Raw genomic sequence first — 23166 nt, 5'->3', positions numbered from 1 at the left:
TATTCTTTATGCCTTCGCTTATTATACGTGTGCCTGATACTGCCCAGACGAATTGCACCTGATGGCAGACCAGGAGAAAATAAGGGACGATAAGACAATGCCATTAGTGTGAAATGCCATTCATCTGCAAGCAGTTTGACTTCTGGGCAATGATAAGCTCATCATCACAGTCATAAATCTCCCCGAAGGCCACTGAGCATTGCAAAGTAGTCACCACCTATTTGTGGTGTCACACGTCCGGCCAAAAAAATATACCTGTGTAATTTCTCAAATCCCTACACATTCTAGATCTCACTTTTTAATGACTGAAAATAATAAAAATAATAATATTTTTTTTCCAAATGAGACAGCCACTTGGTGCAGGGGACTTGTTAGCTCTGTCAGAAGGAGTACGTGAATATTAAGGCAGCACCCCTGAGAGTCTGAATCTCACGCTCATGCTAAGCTAAACGCATGGCTAAGTGTGATTATTTGATATTCTCAGTTGGGTCACCCATGGTTGATTAAAAAAAATAGCTCTGCACTTATTTCAGGAAAGATCAGCCGTAAGTTAATGTTTGCTCACGTGTTTGCATGATGCGTGAAATCAAATTCAAGGACAAAGAAGAAATTCAACAGCAATAATAAAAATGCATGGAGGCCACAAACAATTGGCAACATACGAAAAAATTGTCTGCAACAGCAAAACATAACAGGGATGCCAGCAAGTTTTCGCACGTGAAGATGACCACTATTCTTGAGAATATTGTGCACACAGCCCTGTGATAGCTACTAACTCTGAAGGGACAATAAATGTATGCCACACTTACGGTTAATTTCAACTAGTAGCAATTACAAGGCTGCATGCATAGTACAGTAACTCCAATAATGGTGTTGTCATCTTGACATGCAAACCATGCTGGAATTCCGGTTATGTTTGTCGCTAAAGACACCTATTTTTAACGAGTGAGTCATCTATTATTGTAACAATGTCAATTGCTTCATAGCAAGAACCTTATATGAGGTATGCCCTATCGTAAGTATTTCTGAGTATATGGGAAAAATATTTCTCTGCTGCTAGATGTCAGTACCATATTGGGGTTGTAATTGTGTGTAACAGTCAACTTTAATACAATACCTTATATTGACTTTTAAGAACAAATCCCAGTCCGCTTAAAATGTTAATAATGTCTTAAAGCACTTTGTAAAAATGTTTGGAATATTCTCTGATGTTTATCTTTTTCGGGTGAGTGCCCATTAATGTCATCAACACAATAGCAAGCAAAGCTAAGGTTAAAGAGTTTGTTTGTGGAATGGGTATTGCAGGATTAAAGCCTTGAATATAAAAGTGAACACACCAATCCCCCAAGATTCCGACTTTTTAAATGCAATTCACCAGTGCTCGCCTTGACCCTAGTGGCTAAAATGTGCAGCTCCTAAAGCATGGTAAGTGTAATCTACACATTTCGCACGTCATTAAAAAACACACGTAATCACTTTCACTGCATACACAGGCTCAATCAACGGTGTCGTGGTAAAAAAATAGAAGTATGTATATTACGCCATAGTCCCAAAATGAGCAATAGGTAAACACCATAATTCACCATAGTTCCAAACAATAAGTATAGAGAGATTATTTGGCTGCTGCTCGAAATTCCCACGTATGATGATATTGGCCACTTGGGCTTGGTCACTTCTGAAAGAGAGCAAACAGCTCTGTGAGCTTTACCTGGTAAATAAAATGGGTTCTTTTTTAAAGGTAAACTCCTATTACCTGCAATAACCACTGACTAAATACGACGATCAATGTTATAAAGGCAAGAAAATAAGCACCCTTGATAACACAAATACATTACCTTCAACCTGCACAATGCTTATTATAGCAGGACTAATGTCAGTAAAATATATTATGTAGCCTGCTAACATGAACACATTTTTTTTAAACGTAAATACATCTCATGATGAATTAGCCACCTGTGGGGCCTGTTCAGACAATGCAACCTTGCTCATCACGATGGCCTTGCCCCGTCATATAATTTTGGGAAAAGGTTGAAAATGGAAGGAATAAAAAAAATCTACATCCAATGCGAGAATCTGCAATCAAGTGTGATTACTGAGAAGGAAGGGTTGGGATGTCATCACACCGGGAAACAACTAATGGGGCAATCAAGCCCAACGACTCGAGCACTGCACAGTTTCTACAATACACACATCCATATTACAATATAGTATCGTCAAGAGTAGCAGGTGTAGTTGTAGCCAGAATGAAGAACTGCTCAAATAAGACGGCCACCATAATTGTCAATTGAAGTAAAGAGTGTACACTGCGAAATAAAGTAATTTGGTATTAAATTCTAATAAAATGCTAAAATATAATTCATTGATCAACATTATAATGCTCTATGGATGGCTGAGCGGCCCAATAGACCATACCTAAATTGCCAGTAGGCGTGTGTAGGATTGATGCATTGACTACCACCACCAGTATTCTAATTCCCTAAGGCATTACTAAACTGTACTGCCCGCGGTAATGTGGATGTATAAGGTGCTTTTGTATAATTTGCAATCGTTGGCCATTATACGTGTGCCATGACATGTGCCTTGACATGAAAATGGTTAAACAGATACAGATACCGAGGTTTTCCTTTGCTCGATGGAAATCAATTTTAACTGTACAAAAGAACATCTGTACTACACACTACAGACATACAACAGATACACTTTCCTCACATTCAGGATTATCCACATTGGGGGCCTAATTATTTTTATTCTCCAAGAAATCTTGCTCATTCTTCCTCAAAGAGGATATCGAATTTAAAAGTTCACGTAAGAGATTTTGTCAAAGTTTCAAGACCATTTTTTTACTTGACATATCTTCAAAGTAGACTTGCTATTTCCCTGGAAACTTTAATGTTTAGTTTTTTTTAAATCATAACTGTGAACTGTTTCATCGCCTGATTTGATGTTATAAAGAAAATGCGGATCATCCTCACAATTTCGATTTCAGATATAGGCCTCAGAGAAAAACATCACATCCGAAGATCCAATGTAATAATGTGCGGTCACGTGCTTTAAGAATATTCAGCCTCTTCAGCTACCTCTTATATACCAATTGGCATGTCTGCATGCGCCAAATCATGAATTGTATCATTCACGTGTGAAGTTGTTGGGTGCCTCAGAGTATGAATGAACCTAAACAACAAAAAACGAATATTTCGTGTAATAATTATTGTCCAAAAATCTGAAGTTACATTTGAAGCAGAAATATTTCCGGCTCAATCAATTTAAGAAAATATATTTCATAGTCGAGTCGTTGCAGTCTTGTGCCAATCTGATTTTTGGCAACACCGCTAATTACACTCGTTATTTTTTTCGTTGCAAATTAAGTAGAGGCTTAACATGGTCACTACTCTGATTCTTTGTAATCACGTGGTGGGTTCTCTGGTACTAGTTTGCACTATTTCTGTTACAAATAAAATCGTAGGAATTTGAAACGCCTTGGGAACCATGTTTTTTAAGTAAGTGCAGGCGTCGTGAAATATGATGCTATTAAACAATAGCCCGCTATTGGGAAAGATGTTACAAGGTCTTTTGCACATCCACTCTCAACTTTACAGCAGACAGAACACTTAGCTAATGCGGCACATAAATTATGGAGCAGCTGGGCTCGGTGGAACGACCGATTCATGAAAAATGGCTCGGTGAGTTGGCGCGTTGGCGCATGGGGGGTTAATAGTGTGTCAGAGCTCTGAACTGCCACTGCCGGGACTCAGAGTTTTGAATCGAGGCAGTCACCCTTAATTAAAGCGGGTTATCAAATGCATTGAGTTTGTAGTCTCAGCCTGTCACCAATGTCTACACACAAAAATCCCAATATATTATATTTGGGATGTCACTCAACTCAGAATATTCCTGCTCTGGGTACTAAACTAAATTTGGTTATCATGTGACAATATGGGCAATAGACGTATGGAAGTGACTTTGGATGCACTGTAGCCTTGTGACATCTGTTTTTTTTTCTCTCTCCGGGGGGCTACTCTTTAACACAAGGTTAATGCAGCGCCCATCGTGAGAGTCCAACATGGAAATTTCTCTATCTCATAACGCAGAGTTAAACACACACACATTTGGACACCTTACACCGCTAAAGAAGTGGGCAGAGTCTATCAAGGATACGCAAATAAGAGGATATTTATTCTAATATCTGCAAAAAATTCTCATTTGCTACCTATTAACCCCAATACACAATCAAAAATAATAAGAAAATGTTTAACTGTGACTATTTTCACGCAATTAAACTATGTGCAAAGAGAGAGCATTCCTGTTAAGGATGTTTCGCTAGCGTTAGCCACTTGTTGCAGAAGTACATGGTTCGAATCCAGCGGCCGCCCTGGTTAATACTGCGGGCGTAATAACCGTGATACTGCACGCCATCTGCTACACAGCGTACATTAACGATCCCCTGATATCATTCGTACGAGTAGGCCATTGTGTTGCCGACGTCAGGGCCTACATTTTTCCGAATTCTGAATTACCCAAATGTTACTAGATTGGCATTATGCATAGCAACTATCACCCCTTACTGGCAGATTATCGATCCAGTTCGCTCTTGCAAATGTGACTATTATGGTCTCTTGAGTTCTCACCTGGTTAAACAATCTTTGATCTATAAAAAACACTGAAGGGACTGATTTCACTGAACAATGAGTAAACTCATAAAAATGCTATTATTTTTAAAATATATATATATTATTTATCTAGATAAGCTTACTGAATTGCAAGACTTTTATTCAAGAGGGAACAATGACCATTCATATTTAAAATGTGCATCCTCTCCATGAAGTTATCATGACAGACGACCCTAACAATTACTGCCCTATCTCAATCCTCTCCCCTCTTATCAATGTCTTTGAGAAGACCTTAAAATTACAAATCACAAGTTTCATCTCAGAATATGCTCTATTCCATTCTCAGTAATCTGGATTTCGAGACAAATGTAGCACAGCCTCTTTGGTCCGTGATACTCTTGACTTCAACGGTCTTCAATCTTGTCATCGTTGCGCCAACCTTGTCCAAAGTATTTTACACTGTGGATCATGCTATAATGTTGTAATGGCTAAAATGCCTACATATTTTAAATGTTGCAATCAACTGGGTTGGCAACTACATATCTGACCGATTTAAAATGTTTTCTATCAATAATACATCATCTCACAGGTGCCCCATTCCTAAGGCATTTCCACAGGGCTCTGTGCTCAGCATTATTCTGTTTTCTCAGTATGTCAACAATCTAAAGGCATCTCTGACTTTGACATTAAACCTTTTTTGTTGTTGATGACACAGCGCTGATGGCCTCCAAAAATTTCATGGTGGAGCTACAACAGCATTTACAACAGGACTTTGAGAATCTTCAACTTAATGCTCTAAAACTAGTCATTAATGCCGAAACGGCCAAATTGATGTTAGTCTCGGGCTGTTCCAAACCTGTCTCGCCACTTATGCATATTGTGCCTCTGGACTCACACCTTATTGAGCAGGTTGACAACTCTTCAACATCGAGGCATTATCCTGGACTCGAAACTGTCTTTCAAGACCCACAATGATCAACATTCCATTAGACCATTCCACTCTCCATTTGGCCCTTGACGCCCCCTGTAGAACTCATCATTGCAACCTGTACATTAATTCAAATCTGTTCCCCCCTGGATATCCAGAGAGAGCACCAGTGGGCTGTCTTCGTCCTAAAGGTTCCTCTTAAACAAATCCACCAATTACCTAAAGGACTACTGAGTCCCTCTAACTCCCTCCCGTGGTCTCAGAAGTGCCTCCTTATTCCTACTAAAAATTCAATTTGCTGAAACTTTGTTTTGTAACAAAGTGTTTCCGGCATTGCTGCTCCGCGTTTCTGGAATACCCGTTGTGGCTCACCGACAGCTTGGTTCCCTCCCTTCACTCCCCCTCTTGACTTCCCTATTAAACCAAAACACCGAGCATACTTGCACCTATACCTCACTTCTTCTAGCGCTACTTGCTCCCACGTGTGTGTGCACTGTGTATTTCGACTTGCGTGTGTTTATGTCACCGTTAGACGTAGATACAGAGCTTACGTGCACCTCGACTTAACTTGTCATTTTACGCTTGTACTGCTTTTGACTCGCGTGTTTCCTTCACACCATGGATCTCCCATGTAAAATGGCCAAAGCAACTGGCTAAACGGGACCACGGTGTAATACATTAAATAAACCGAAACTTAGAACCCACACATCTATGACAGGGTGGCACTCAACTGTCATTTCCTCACCTTTGTGGCTACTCTCCTGCACCACCCAGCAAGCCATGGTCATCACTCATCCTAATACGGTAAACATCCAGGTGCGCTAACATGCAAAGTTTTTGCCTTTTGCCTTCCCCCCCCCCACAAATGTAATGCAATGTTAGGCCGCTTATAATATAACTGTGCTTATATAAGGTAACCAGCTTCCACGAAACCAATGAGATCAGGGTGCCACGGTAGCGAGATGGTAGTTGCCACGCTTGGCATACAGGTCATGGATTCCATCCTGACCCTGCCGCCTGTATATTTGGAGTTTGCATTTTCTCCCCCGTGGTTGCGTGGATTTTTCTCCAGATCCTCCGGTTTTTCCCTCCACATGTAGAAACGTGTGTTTAAGAGTATTTGGCTGCTTAACATTTCCACGTGATAAGCCACTTCGTTGAGCTATCGTTTGTGGCCAGTTCGCTCAGTGGGCCATACCTGGTAAAATAAAATATATATATTAAAAAAATATTCAAGGTGAGTTGATCAGAGGCCATAATACTGCAGTGCAATATAATGTAGCGACAATGTTTGATCAGTGGGTGTAATTGGGTGCTCTGGGACGCGGCCGTGCAGCTTTGTGAGTGGCGCATGCCCGCATGTCCCTCTCGCACCTGGCGTCGGTGACGATGGGTGCACGGTTTTTCTCCCAGCGGATGCTCGGCTCCGGCAGGCCTCGGATCCGACACTGGAAACGCGCCACTCTGCCCTCCTGCACCGTCTGAGACGCGGGATGCTGCTGGAACCGCGGCAGCACTGTGGAGGTGTTTGTGGATGCACAGAAGTCCCACGCGCATACTTAAGCGTAAGGGAACACGCACAAAGACATATATGCAATGCATGGCCAACAGTTTCAGACGTGCATTTAAATGCACGTAAAAAAAATCAAACAGGAGTAGAATGGTCCTGCATTAGACATCAAAGGTTTTTTTCCCCCAACAATCTTTGACTGATGGGTTATGGCACACGCCGCCTATGTAGTCTTCATCAGCGGTCATTGGGTTCCTGCACTGTGCACTGATTGACATTTTTAAGGTATTGTCATAAAATCAGGGAAAAATCAAAAGTGTCATGTGACTAAACACACCATCCAGTCATCTGACTGTGGAAGGCTAATCACAAAGGACCAATGACATCCCTTGGCTGGGCCAACTTCATGTTCGGCAAAGAACACAAGAGATGGGTCCCAAAGTAAAACATCAGTCACCACTGAAGCACTTTTGTTCAGAGGCGAATTAGCACCAATTTTAGTTGTATGAATAAATATATACATTGCTTATTGGCAATGTAAAATATGCTAAATATTTTTTTCTAACTGCTATACATTTCCTCATGATAAGCCACTTCGTTGAACCATCATTTGTGGCCAGGTCGTTACATGATAACATAGAAATAGTTATATTCTTTGGGTCTTTTGGTAAAGCCACGTAGAAATAGTTTCGTTTTTAATCGTTGTTTAGTCATTGGAGTGGTCTCCACATGTCCGGCAACCATGGGGAAGACCCAAGAGCAGATGGTGTGAGACTGCTAGGGCAGATCTTGGCTGTCACGTGTTTACTATATGACAGCCACGGGATCTAGTGGAAGGCAGAAAAAGCATTCAGGAGGTGCGGTGACAACAAGGGATTTGGCCATGATGACATCTTGTTCTTGAAAAACAAAACAAAAACAGATGAGATAAGTATTATTTGGGTCTTTCTGTAAAGCCACATAGATAGAAAAAAATGAATATGAATTCCTGCAGTCACGAAAACTTTAAGTCAAGATGAGATAAGGTTGAAGTGATTTTTAAAACTGAACTACTTAATAGTGAAACACAACTTACCGATGTGGCAAAAAGAAGTAAGTCACAGGTCATCACTGCTCAATATTTTTCAGTTTAACTTTAGCCTTGCAGGATGTACAAGCAGCGCTGGACATCATGATCAACTATTTACATACTAAAGGATCAAGTATATACTCATCAGCTGTTAAGCATATCACTCGATGCTGATTGGGTCACATTCCAACTGATGCTCATTCGATACAATCATCTGTTCTGAACCAACTGTGCACTCCTACTATCCACCATGACAGTTTTTATACCATATATTAAACACCTCTAAAATAATTGCATTGTTCATTAAATGACTCATTTGTGCTGAGCAGTAATCGAACTCAACCACATTTGGTGTGCTAAAAACCCAAACGGCCTACTCACCACACACAGACGGCACGCACTCATTTCACAAATGAACCGCAATGCCTTGCTGCTCTCGTCAAGGAGCAGAAACCATCACGCGAACTTCGGTCATCCTCGCAGCGGCGTTTGGCTGCGAGACATCGAACAAAGGCGGTCGCTGCGTCGCGCGCTTTCAGATGCGCGTCTGCGGCCGTCTGGAATGCGCTTCCTTCCAATATTAGGAAGCCGCTGGAGCTATGCACTTTTACATTTAGATTGAAAACTCATTTTCTTTCAAAGTACTTTTTTGTAATTAGTTTCTTGTCCTTCCCCCCGCATCCCAATTAGCACGGTTGGCGACGTAAAGTGCGAAAAAAGTTCCGCATATATACATAGAGACATACATATAACTGGCTCGAAAAAGTTTAAATATATACTGTACCACATTCATATGCTTGCAGTCAAAATCATATGCACATACACAATCAAAATCATACAAGTAATATGCAGTGTTTGTGTGTATAACGTTGCACTTTATTAAAAGCATAAATAGCTGTACACTGTTTAAACAAGGTATGTTTATCCGTGAACAAATCGTTGTTTAAATATATTTAAATATATTAACCAGGTGGAAATGGTATTGTGATTTAATTGTACAGTTTCCTAAAATATAAATGTACAATAAAAAACAGTTACATGCATAGTTAAAACCAATTCCATTTTATATGTAATATCCGCTAAGCATCAATAGTCTTACCCACAGTATTAATCTAAGTGCAGTAAATTTAATGAGATTTGAATGAACAAAATCTCCTCCCATTCTCATGCAATAATCAGGAGCGCAATTACATGTATTATGATTTAGGCTCATGCACATGAATACACGTCACTTATTTTATTCCTTAAAATTTTACTCATTTATTTAAATAAATAAATAATGCGTTGTCCCCACTGACTTACCTTTAAGCCCCAAATCCACGTGAAAATTGGCACTTCTCAATTTTAATATATTTCACACTACCTAAGCGATTACCTCCCCCCCTACAGCTTCCACACTTTTTGATGTCCACTGGCCACATTTCACATTGGACTGAAAAGAACACGTCTTTATGCATCTTCTTTATGCATTTCAAATATTGTCAGAAATGTCTAATGGATTAGTTCTGTTAATTTGTCTTTCTGTAGTGGAGGGTCACGATAAGTCTCATGAAGACAATCCAATATCAACTAAACCTCAGTATATTATGCACTGACCCTATTAAAATTTGTCAAAACTAGGTGATAAAAAAACGGCTAAATAAAATACAAAACCTTGGCCAAGGCAGGTGACATCACATCCCACACCTCACAAAGAAGTCGTCACGTGAGGTGCCACGTGATATCATCTCTTCGAAGACAATGTCATTTATCATCTCCTGCCATAATCATCAACCCACTTCTGGATAAAAGTATTCCCAAGCCACCAGAACCCACCCAGCACCTGCACACGAGTTAATTGTCATCGCTCCATCTCCGTGGTTCATGTCCTCGAGTGCATTCCCTTCCTCGGCTGCCACTCCATTATTAGTGTCGACTACCGGCCACCACCTCTCCAAGCGATGCGTTGCTGCTCAAATGCAATAACTTTCCTTCACAGTCAGTACAATGTCTTTATCCTGCATGTGTTCTCTAACCCACGTGTTCCTCTTTCTCTCTCCTTCAATGTGATTCAAAGCACGAACCTCTGCACGTTTTCCATTCTTTGCACACCTTTCATTGTCTTCATTTAATGTCCGTATTTCTCATCCATATGTCATAGCATAGAGTGCACGGTCATTTCAAGGACAAAAAGCTTTTCGAAAAGGCATCCCGGAATATATGAATATGCATGATTTGTCTTGTTATTTTTACATTTTTAGGAATATATATTTTTTTCTGTTAGTTACTCACATTATATCTACAGGTATCACAGTCAGAAATGACAATTACTATCTATTATTTCCAAATCATATTGACAAAAAATTGTAAGCCAAAAATCAATTAACTAGCTTTGCCATTGTCGATCACATGACATTCTCCATTTACAACGTTAAGTATTTCAGCAGGGGCGGTTTCTTCATTAGGGCGATTGGGCGACGCACCACCAATGTCATTCAACCACAGAGTCACGCTAGCCATCACTGTGCCTCTGGATATAGTCCAATCAGCGTCATGTCACGTTCTGTGGAGTACCGCCTCTTTTTGGGCGATTTCACTCCGGCTGAGAATCGCCCCGAGTGGCCCCATAGACTTACATTCAAAGATGTTTTTTTTCGAACGGGGGCGCTACAATGCATTCTCTATGGCTTCCGGGAGGGCTCGCCCTAACGTGCTTACGTCATCATACGTAAGCACGTTTCATCCAACAATATAATTTGTCGCCACCTAGTGGAATCTTTAATAAAAGAAACTTGAGTGGATTGTATATTAATAGTGAGTATAGAAACAAACAAGATGTATTGTAAGAGTCACTTTATTTTTCATTAATATTAAAGAAGTGAAGTTGCCTTTACATGCTTAAGCTGTTAATTTATCCATTGCATGGGTGGACCTTATCCTTATCAATCATCCAGACATTTGCCCCCCTGAGAGATTTTGCAGGAGCCGCCACTGTATTTCAGTGACTATTGCGTTCACTTAAAATGTGAAAGTGTGTGCACAATTGTTGAAACACTGTAAAAGAGTATGCTTAAATCATAGGTGTGGTCAATGTGTGAATGCGTGTGCAATGTGTAGAGTGATAAAACAAACATCTACTGCTGCTTACAAACAATACTTAAGTGTTATGAATCGAACACTGGCACCAACAACATATTTTGTGATATTGCAGCAATGTGCCTTGTTTAAATCACACCATAATTTGTCATATCACATAATGTTAAAGCATAAAAGACATATGACGCAATTTGTAATTTAGAGCACATTCGAGGTACCACGTTAATACACATGCACGCATACTCCCCTGCACATTCACGTACATGCAGATTCATTCTTATGCAGAGGCACACTTATATGAATGGAACAGGCAAATACTCATTTTACGATGAATACCATTACGACAAAGAAGGACTTTCATGAAAAGTAAAATGTTACAATATGTTCAAGCCTCATATAAAACACAAAAGAGTACAATACCATGCATAGTACACAAAGGGGCTAAAACATGCATCTGAAATAAAGCACACATTAAAAATATCAATAGAAAATAGTCATCTGCATGTTGATGAAGCCAGCTACGGGAGGTATTTCAGTCCGTCATTGGAAAGCCTCGCTTTTTTGTGTTGTTTGTTTAATTCAAAGAGTAGTTACAATGAAATATTAAGGAATTTTAATAGGCTAAGACACAGCACCCAATTTGTACCTTTAATTGGAAGAGTAATGTGTAAAGGCCAGTGGGGAACCTTTTGCTTGACAACTCTCCTGCAGGGAAATGCAATTAAATACCATCACACAATTCTGTTTGTCCATTTCGGGTTACCGGCAGAAGCAGGTGGGGGGATCCGCAGCAGTTCCATCAGCAGGTTTCGCCTCTGCCTTCCCACACTAATGATGCATAGCTGATTTGACAGCAGTCACTAATTGCCTGGTAGTTCAATTTGCACACCGCACCACTGTGGCTGCTTGACCAGCTCGAGGAAAAGGGCACTTGTTGAATCCACTCTGGTTGCATTAATAAATAAATAAAATGCGGAGGTAGAAAGGGTCACGATGTAATTATTGTATTTTATTTTTAAAGCACTTTGCAAGTGGAATACATGCTATTTACATAATTCAAGCTTTCGGGGTTTTTGAAATAAAAGATGGGTATGCTGAGATGTTTATTTTTTACACTGTACGCATTATTTTGCTGCATTTTAAATTCAAACCATTCTGTCTCCCAGCCACACACGTTTGAGGCGTATCGTATAAGGTCTTGAGGAGTGGATTTATCTTACGTGGAATTACGTAACGACCAATACTTTCCTGCAGCCCCTGATCTGCACAAAGAACTGCAATCTCACCGGAAGTCTGCAAAACCTATCCCAAGATGTTCCTATTATCACCTCTGATTAGCACACAACAACGCAAATTGTGAATTTGTGTGTTACGTAATGTCGTGTCGAACAAGTTAATTTCATGCTCATCTCTCTCCCTAATCTCCCCCATTAACACAACTGACGTGCTTGCGTCCGTGGATGGAATTCCTTTCCAGTTCAGACCCTGCTTGCTTGCCCATCGCCACATAAATAACCTCTTGTTGTAACAGCTCTCTCGCTGGTTTAGCAGTTCCACTGCTGGATTATTTTTCCCGCCTGAGGATGACCGCTTGTGTTGCGATCGAAACGTCGTGATATATTGTTTTTGTTTTATTTTATTTATTTTTCTACCTACGTGACTTTGCCGAAAGAACCAAAGAGTAAGGACCAATATCATGAAGAGAGAATCGTTGTCTCTAAAATCGGCACTTCACCAGCGTTGATTAAAGCAAACCCTGACTCTGCTGATGAGAAACTGAACGTCAAAACTAATCCAGAGTTCCTATGTCATGAATCAATGCTGCAGAAATTATGCACTCCTAGATTGCCGTGCAGTTGATGCGTTTTTTAAGGAATACGTTTATGTTTTAGATGGAGAGGCAGATGTATGAAAGAGACATTGTCTGCTCATTCATTTAGTGACTGTAAAAATAATTACTGGAATCCCCTCCATATTCTAAACCCATACTGGTTTCATTTGTTTATATTGATATCTGATTGTTGAATCTATTGATTAAAATTCGGTAAACACCTTCCCTGGAAAGCTGCATTAACCTATCCACACTTCTACCCCTATAAGATCATGAAGTGTTTCGTTCGGTCTTTTGAAAACTGTTCCCTCCTCAATGCAAATATGATCATTTTATATGCAGTTCCTCTTGTGTGTTGGCCACCGATTTTTTCAAAACCTTTCCCCCGTGAAACCACACACTCCCATTGATTGGTCTGAAGGCCATTCTTGCCCCTAAGGTCACTAAAAGTGCACGTGCAGGAGGAGAAAAGTCAGCAGCAGGCGATTTGCCGTTACAAGGTGAACAGCGTTGTTTTTTTGTAGCGCGCTGTCTGAAGGAGGTGGTGCAAGTTCACGCGCATCTCTCAGTCGGATGAGCATGAGTGGGAACGGGAGAAGCCTGGCACTGGTGTTATCAGAAATGCAGGCGCGTGCATGACGTGACGCAAACACTTGCTGCGCCCAGCAGGGGTTTTCTTAACAATAACACAAAATAAAGCACAACACACACGCACGCACGCGCGCGTGAAAATAAATAAATTAAATGGCCCCACACTCACAAAAAACTGAGTGGAAACCGGACGGGTAGTCCTGACGACTATGACTCATAAAGGTCGTCTCGGGTTTGTAATAGTTATTGATCGTGAGATCTCCGCACCTTCTGAATGTGTTGATTTCAGCATAGGAAACAAACTCATAATCGAGATACACAACACAAAACCAGAACACGAGAAACCAAAGAACACTTTTTAAAGAATAAAGTGATTACAATATCAGTACACCTTAAAACACTAGTACTGGTAGAAACCTCCTGGTTACACCAGCCCACAGGGGATTATTGTATTCGTCCGTCTGTCGTGCATCCAAAAATGGGTGGAGAGGGGAGGGTGGGGAGGGGCTGGGTGGGGAGGGTGGGGCTGGGTGGATGGTGGGAGGGGTGGGGCTGGGTGGGGAGGGGCTGGTCACCCGGTGGTGCCCTTATAAAACTCAACGTTTAACCTACTCACGCCGGCTTGTGCCCGCCCTCACAGTCGGGCATATTTGCGGAATACACCACGCCGCCATTGACCCTGGCCATTGACCGAGCAACCCAACGTTACTACTAGCTCCCTCCGCAGGAATGTGTTTATGAGAAGATGGTGAACGGAAAGCATGATATAGTGTATGCAACTGCCAATGTCAGAGGTCACTTCCAAGTGATCGTGTACGGCTCTTGAGGTGTATTTCAAAATGATGATCTTAGTTGGGGTGGCGATACGGCCTCATGGCAGTGCGTTCACTCCTTGCTACAGAATTCCACAGTTCGACTCCAGTAGCCGTCCTGGTTAATACTGCGGTGTGTAATAACCATAAAAAAATACACACCGTCTTCGTCAAAGTGGGTGTTGAAGTTCCCGCGACGTGAACCACAAAAGAAGGCCATTGCCAGCGTCACGGCACTGTACTGGGTAGGATTTCTCCATTTTCCATGTTCTTACTTCAGTAAAAGTCAAGATGTCTGAAGCCATTAAGGGCAAGTGATTCTCAGAAGTGCAAAAAGAGACCATAACGCCTTGGATGTAAGTACTGGACAGTGTTTTCATTTCACGACCTATTTTGAGGATTATGAGTATGTTATAATAATACTTACTATAATCACCCAGGAATGTCCTTAACGCTCGTGACGTCACTCCACATCAACCATCCCCCCTCATTAATATTCATGAGCAGGTGACGTCCTTCAAATGGACACCCACCCCTCATTCATCATCATGAGTGGGTGACGTCACTCCGCATGGAGAACCCCCCTCATTACTAATCATGAGCAGGTGACGCCACTCCACATCGAACAGCCCCCCTCATTAATAATCATGAGCAGATAACGTCCTCCAAATGGACACGCCCTCCATTCATAATAATCAGCGGGTGACGTCATTCCACATGGGGGGCGAGGTGCCTCCTCCCCCCTCCTCAGCGTCAACTGACAACCCTCACTACAAAGGCAGAACTCTCACGTCACGCGATCTCCGTGACGCTGTTGAGACATCGAAGTAAAAAGGACGTCATGATGAACAAGGGATTATAACCTTAAAATGAAATAGGTCTATGTCACCGCGCCCTTACAAATTGCACACGCATTAATGCAATGAATATCACATCGCGGTCCGCTTTTCACTTGCAAAAGGCTAGTATGAATAGATTTACCATTAAATATGTGCTTTAAACAGGATTGCCGGTTTATGTGATTTTATTATGTTTTGGTGTCATAAATTTATTTTCCGAAGGAATGCATCTCCAATTATGTCAAGGAAGTATTTGGTAAAAATAGAGTCAGACGTACTGAATTTCCCTTTCCAGACAACTTTTCAGGACCATATCTGTTCCGTATATCGAGGTGATGTCCGTACTCTGACTTGCTAGAGCGGCACGGTCAAACCAAGGCTGACCTTGTCTCCCAGATGCATTGATGGATGACAAAAGCCACATGTTACTCCGGCTTTCGTGTGCTCCGTGATGTTGTTCCTTGTGTTTCACACGAAGATTTAAAGGTTTTACTTGGGAGCCTTCTGAGGTCACGAAATGTACTCTCATGTGACCCTCCATCGGAACAAGTCAGTGTAATCTTTGCATATATTTACCGAGTGGAGTTCTGTTATGGGTTTATATACACAGCTGCTCAAGTGATAGGCTTACTGTGGTGATTGGCCATTTTGCTACAATCCATTCATGAATGTCATAAAACAATGCAAAGCAAAATTAAAATTGGAAATCAGCGTTAAAACAATCTAGTCTGTAATAGAAAGCAACACAATAGAATAGAAAATCACAGCAGCCATCTAATCAAGCAAACTCTTTTAACAAGCTAATAAATAAGCCAGCTATGAACAACAGCTTTGAATCTCACGAAAAATATTGATTTACAAATGAAAGTTATTCTCAAACGATCTAATCATAATTATCAGTTATGATCCATCTACTGCTGGATGAAGGCCTCCCCAAGCCATCGTCATCCCTCACAATCACGGAGAGTAATGCTCCATCTAGTTTCTGCAAAATGAGATTATCTCATTGGTCATCTTCTCAGGTATTTTCCCTCCTTTGGCCACCACTCTATTGTCAGTCTTGATTATCGTCATCATCCCTTCTAGCGGTGCATCTTGGGCTAGTGCTGGCTTGAACAAATTGGCAAGCCTCACCTTCCTCTGCCATAGTGTCCTACGTAACGCCACTGCTGCCATGATCCTAGATCCCGGTTAAGAAAATCCACGCCTGGATTTGTGGACAACTGTGCTACCACATTAATATTCTCAATGCCACTTGTAATGGAGGTGCTTGCTGCTGGCCTGTGCTTAACTTTTTTTAATGCCCTAAGGGAGAACTTCCCCATGTAAGCTACATTTGTCAAAACTTTCATAAAAGTTGTGGCAACCCTGCGGATATTTTTAGCCTCTCTATCCAGCGAACAGTTGCTTGTATCCAGGATAATAATGTGGAAGAGCCCACATTGCCATTAAGGCATCCATTGCCGGGACTAAAGTAAACCAATGACCTTGACCTAATAGTAACTTATGTTTCTTCTCTGCTGGTTTTGAAATATTTAGCTGTTTCATGGCTTTTCCCCAAGATTCTTCATGTGATCAAGTGTAAGGAGAGAGCCAACATGGGATCTCAACCTCCTTGAAAACAAGTGCCTTCCTCTTGAGTTCTTCCTCGAGTTATACTTTTCCTCTGAAGGCTCATCCACAAGGTTATCTAAGATGAGGTACATGCTGAAAATCAATCTCTCTCAGCTGCCAAAGGTGCTCCAGGATAAACATCCTCTTCTGACCTTTGTAATCTGAACGAGGAGCATTTTCCTTCCTCTCAAGAAGACTAGCGTTTGACGGAGGAGTCAGACTGACCTTTTTAAGGATCAGCACAACAATAAAGATGAGTGGGAGACAGAAGAGAAGGTGGATGAGGAGGCGATTATTTTTTTTCCCTTTCTCCACTTGTCTCTCACCTTCCACTAGGCCTTATCCACATCGCAGACGTTCTCCCTTCTCTTCCACGCTCGACAATTCTTTAAAGTCTTCGACGATCTTACAATTCCAAGCCTTTGAATCGAATATTTCCTGGATACTCTGCTGTATATTGTAGGCCTGCTCCTTCACACTCCTTTTCCCCAGGCTCTTTTGACAGCGTGCAATGTCTTTCTTTAAGACTCCATGATCTTCGAGTGCAGCATCGGCTTCGTCAAAGCTGTGGAGCTCTTGATCCTCTTGTTTCTTCCCCATTCTTCTAGGGAGACCTTCCTGAATGAACGGGCCACATTTAGTTAAGCATTGAAGAGTGCTCACCCACAGGCGGAGATGCACTGCTAACATAATCATCCAGGTTGCTGGCGCCTTGCATTCATGCATGTCCTACCTGGTGGCTCAGGTAAGCCTATTTGTACCTCGGTCATGGCATTATGGGGCCAGCGAATTTCACCGCGGCGGTCAGCACTGCCTTGATCTTGCCATGTTTTAGCGATCCCCACGCCTTTGATGTGAGCACAGACAAGTGCTCCTTCAGGGTGTCAATGTCCTTGTAAGAGGTGTCCGGTGCTTTGTGTGGCTGCATCCACACCAATGTTGGTGGGTGATGGCTGCAGGCTGCCCCCTCTTGTCTGCATATGAGAGTGCCGTGCACGTATCCATACCTCAAGCGCAATGTGATAATGTGTGTTGATGGTCTGCGGCCCGCCTGGGACCTAGGAATATAGGGCACTTTAAGTGGGCATCGCCCTTTTTAGGAGAAAACGCCACATTCAGTTCAGAGCAGCCCATGAGCGGCCATGCATGTGATTGTGTCGCAAGCCATGAACAATTATGGGGGCAATATTTCTTCTGCTGGATGTCGTTTTTATGATCTTCCCCAAGTGAGCTACTCACATCATGCTACACATGCACATTTTTTGGGCAGAAAGCCAACCAAAATCAGGGCCATCGGACCAAAAAATACTAAAGTTTTTTATAAAACCTCCAGCACACGGGCGTGTCAGAGAGCAATCCGCATGTTAAAATAATTGTTTGCAAAAGCAATACTAAATTTGCACCTTTGTTCACGTGGCAACTTTATTAATTGGCTGTGTCGGGTGGAAGGAGGGTGTACAACACACATTTACTTACATGATCTGACCCAAAAATATGTTGTAAAAGCAAAATATGGTAAAAGTAGATAAAAGCATTGAAACCACTGAAAATTCAAACTGAATTTAGAACTACACAAACCAATGCTACAGTATAGTACTGAACAGTACGAAACTGGTACTGTCTGGCACATTATGTTTCTGTGCAGCATGGAGATGTTGATAGCAATATCAGCATTGCTTTGCGCGCTGTTAAATGTTTGGTCTTCGGGAATACAGATTGTATTCGTTTCCAAATTCTTTCACTTCTAAGGGACGTTCCCATAAAAACCCAATTCTCTGCAAATATATCCACTTAGGTTCTATTGAGGACACGCTTCTCTGTGAGATAGCATGCATTGCGTGGCACGTCCATTTAAGCCCTCTCACAAGCTCACAATCAAACACACACCCACAATGCTCACGGCCACCAACCTCATGCTCAGACGCGAGCACTCAACGCATACAATACGTACAGAGTATTCACGTTAATATACATCATGTAAGAATTCCATAGAGAAGTGGTGTTATTTTGCTGTAATATAAAACACACAATGTAATGTATATTCATGATTAACTGTTTCAGAAGGTTTAGAAAGCCACATGATTGCCGCTGTTGCAGTTTGTGTAGATTTGATGATTGAATTCCACTTCTGCCCAGTAAATTCAAGTGGGTAATCTCAAACACACTGTTGTAGATAATGATTCCTAGTATTATTATTATTAGTCTAGGGTTGATATTATTTACATCAATCAAGGAAAGGAAAGCTTTACAGACTATAATTCTTTTTCAGCAGGTTCAAGCTTGGAATATTTGGGCATGTTCTTTCATAAAATGTGCATCTTTTTTATCATTATTCTTACACTTGTTTACCCAGAAAAGCCTCACTGAGTCTCACAACTCTTTTTTTTTCAGGAGCATCATGCCCAGTCTTTCCACATTAGAGGGAGGTGGTTGCTTTGTATAATTTCAATCGAGTAATTTGGACCATGACGCTGGCACGCTATGGCCTACCTTTGGGTTATTTTTTAATACAACACACACACTTGTAACCAGGGAAGCTGCTGGATACAAACCATGAACCTCTACAACAAGCAGCGAATGCGCTACCGCCGGGCCATGTCACCAGCCGTGAGAGGATTGCTTGAGCATCCACTAAAGAATTACACATATGAGGGATTGCACTAACATTTTACACAGAGGGGTGAGAAAACGACTTTCTCAACTGGTTCCTCCAGGAACCTCACTGCCCCTTCAAATGAAATACATTTCGAACTAGCTGGCTGCATTTCTGTGTAATCCACCCACCTCAGCCCCAAGTTGTTAGATACATGACATCATTTGCAAGACGGGGCCATTATCTGTCACGGTCCAAAAATAACAACGTCATCAGCAACGAGAAATAGTATTAAAAATGCATAGGGGCCGTTCATAAATGACGTCACGCACCTAGGGGGAGGGGGGTCAGACATTTGTGACGAGGGGGGGAGGGGTTGAGAAATGTGACGTCACATAAAAATGCGCAACTTTAAATAGTTATATTTCGATTTAAAGCTTTCGTGACTGCAAGAATTCATATTCTTGTTTTTTTCGGTAAAGTCACGGAGAAGGGGAATAATAAATTAATTATTTTTCATAAATGTTTTCTCCTACAACATCAGAGTGCAGCGCCACATTAAATACGCACTACAATGACAATAGTTTAAAGCGATTTGAAGCATGTTTATTTGGGGGGGGTGGCAGAGCTTTGTGACGTCATATTTCAGGGGGGGGGTCTGACTTTTTGTGACGCCGTGTGACGAGGGGGGGGGGGTTCAAAAATCATCCAAAATCGCGTGACGTCGTTTATGGACGGCCCCATACTTTTTTTTCTGCCTGCCTGTTTCTGTTCATGAGTGGCGAGCTTCGGGCCACTTGAGAAAGACTTGGTTGCCTTCTTAGAGGCAACAGCACCACCTGCAGCCGAGCAGTCGTGGGGTGGGCTGAAAAGAACGGTGCCATCTGACTAAATTGGGACAGTGGCCGGTATCCTATCTTTACCTGCTAGTTATATATATACTGTACATGTATAGTATGCTGTATATTCAATAGAGTATGACTGGCCAGTTGCAGTGTCATTAGTAGGGGTGGAATCATTCCCCACTCAGCCCTGTCCCCAGTAATTCAATGACCTGTCACAATTCAGGGTGGCATTTTGATTGACGAACACTTGTTCTTTTTTTACATTGTGGCAAATGGAAAAGCCTCGAAGTGACTGCGGGAGGTCCGTTAACCCGTTAAATATCACAAATACGAGTTGAACATTATGATTAACACACGCGCTTTGATTCACAACATATATTTGGAGAAGCGTTACCTGGGCATATCACGGGAACAAAAGGATCTTAGAATAGCAGAAGAGGCGAAAACTACGCGACAATCCATTGTCCAGAGTAGTGTTTTGTTTCGCGTCCGACGAAAGTCTGGACTTTTAACATCCCGGGAGGAGTTACAGATTTCCCGGAACAGCTGCCTCAAAAAGAGGACGATCACCGGACAATCAGGATATGGATGACAACCCCCCTAATGTGAGCGCTCATCAATGAATCGATGCATTATTCCACCCCTGGTGGTTAGACCACACACCTCACAATCAGCAGGGTGGAAATCCAAATGCCGGTCAGCGCCCTCACCCCCTTTGTGACTGATAAAATGATTGCCGCTTTGCAACCGCTGTGTACGAGGTCAATAATGGCCATCCTATGCTGAGATTCACCCTGACCACATGAATTTAGAATTCCCAGTGCTCGGTCGGGGGCTACCACAGAACACGAGTAGCGGCCCATTGTTTTGTTTCAGCACAAAGACTCTGGCTCTCATGACTCTGACTCGTGATTTTGTTTTCACGAGCGTATAGATGTCAAGACATGTCATGCGTCTAATGTTCATACACCACTGCAAGTATAGGGCCCTACACTGTTGGTGGGCATTTCACCTTCTGTCTATCGTTGATCAGATAAGCTGGAAGAGATGGTTTTACGTACGATTACCTCACCAGAAGTAAGATGATTATTTATTTAATGAAGATTTTATAGCGACGGCACCTTTTTTGCCAGTATCACCTATTGCAAGGCATCAATGGGTGTTCATTTGGTGTTTGAAAATATTAACACCTGTGTAATTGCCAAAAAGGGTGAAGATGTCATACTTATTACTGTTTTCATTTACCAAGCATAACTGAACGACAATATAATTTTTTATAAAATGGATAAACATGCTGTGTAATGCATTTTAGTGAAGATAAAATATGAATTTTAAAGAATCTTTGAAACAAACTTAAACTACAGTACGCAAAAAAAAACTTTCATAATAACTAAAATACACCAAAAAAAATCATGGTTTTATATTCAATATTAAGCTAGGATTCCCGCCACTCCGATTTACAAAACTTTTGACCTTGAACATGAGCACTGACCTTCAGGCTAATTAAACTGTCAGTAAGATTAAGGCCCAACTGAGGCTGAATGATGGCCTACATTATCGGGTTAGATTACGGCGAGATAGACCCCTGGCAGGCCGATAATCCCCCGCTGTGTGACCGATGCTCCTCTTGCTTGCCACCGGATGGCCAAACCTCTCGTCACAAAAGCCCCCCTGACTTCAAGATCTCACTTTCTCTGAGCATGATACTCGCCACTGCAACGTTATATAAAACGCCCATCTTTGTTCCTCTTAAGTCTATTGATAAGCCACATTCTCAGTGTTTCTGACATAGGATTTGTAACCTCCGTGTGCGGTGTGTGTGTAAGAGAGACCGAATGACACAGAAGCCAAAGCCATTGGTTTGCTAGTCCCCTATATTTGGCCATAGTAACCTGTACTCATTTTGTTCTCATATAATTTATATTATTTAATTATGTCCAATCATATACGAACGTACTAAAATTTTACTATCGCACTAAATTACACGGCTGGTTCAATTTTACCAAAATTCAAATATAAAATCACGCGTAGGCTTAAGACCTAAAATATATATCTATTTTACATATATAATTAATACACTTGTAAGGTTTACCCGCTGACAATATTTAACTGCCATCGGCCATATTATTTGGCAAATAGGCCTTGAGGACATTCGACAATCCATCCACAGCTATAGAGCCAATGGAATGCACCACACTACTTAAAACATATACCAATTATTGAATTAGATCAAAACCCCGAACCATGACAAGCAATGCATTGCATGGAGAAGGCTCTTATAATTGCAGGTCCATTCGTCAGTGAAAGTGTAATTTCATTTATATCTATAGTGTAACAAATTTTTCTATATTCAAACATGCTATCCTACTTACATATTGAGAAACGTGTGAGATTTGAACTACTTGAATCAATTTTTTCGTCTTATTTGTCCACATACTTTAAAAACTTGGCTGGGTGGTTGAGCAAGCCGAGTCACCTCACCGTGTGAGCGTCCCTTTTCTCTGTTTGTCACGGTGACTCCGTGATTCCAGCCTGGGTCTAAAGGGGCAAAAGTCAGCCTAGCTCAAAAGAGGTCAAATTATTCAACACAGACCCTGAGGGACAAGTTGTTCATTATGCGACCAAAACAGGCTTTGGTCTTGTATCGTACAAGTCGTTGGAGGAAAGAGCCTGATAAATGTTTCCCAATAATTGTTGCACTCCCTATGAGTCCAACTTATTTACAGTGAACTGCATGCCCAGCTACTAAAGGCATGAAATCATATCACCTACCTTCTCCTTTCACACAGTGCCCTAATCTAGGAAGCTCATTCACTATGGGCAGGGAATAAATTTATAGTACTTATTTACAA

General features: G+C 41.6%; 1 protein-coding gene across 1 annotated transcript in view; it reads right to left on the bottom strand.

Moving 5' to 3' along the window:
• The window catches only part of LOC133346429 (immunoglobulin superfamily DCC subclass member 4-like), a 346604-nt gene that overhangs the window by 246746 nt on the left and 76692 nt on the right, over positions 1 to 23166 (bottom strand). Inside the window, exon 3 of the mRNA XM_061557994.1 lies at positions 6910 to 7051. Within this exon, the coding sequence (XP_061413978.1) occupies positions 6910 to 7051 (142 nt within the window). The remainder of the gene's footprint in view (positions 1 to 6909; positions 7052 to 23166) is intronic.

Source organism: Lethenteron reissneri, chromosome 24 (assembly GCF_015708825.2).
Source record: "Lethenteron reissneri isolate LAM-NWPU_2019-01 chromosome 24, ASM1570882v1, whole genome shotgun sequence".
NCBI classification, from domain to species: domain Eukaryota; kingdom Metazoa; phylum Chordata; class Hyperoartia; order Petromyzontiformes; family Petromyzontidae; genus Lethenteron; species Lethenteron reissneri.
Note: the sequence above shows the minus strand (reverse complement) of the source record. Positions and strands in the feature narration are given on the sequence as shown.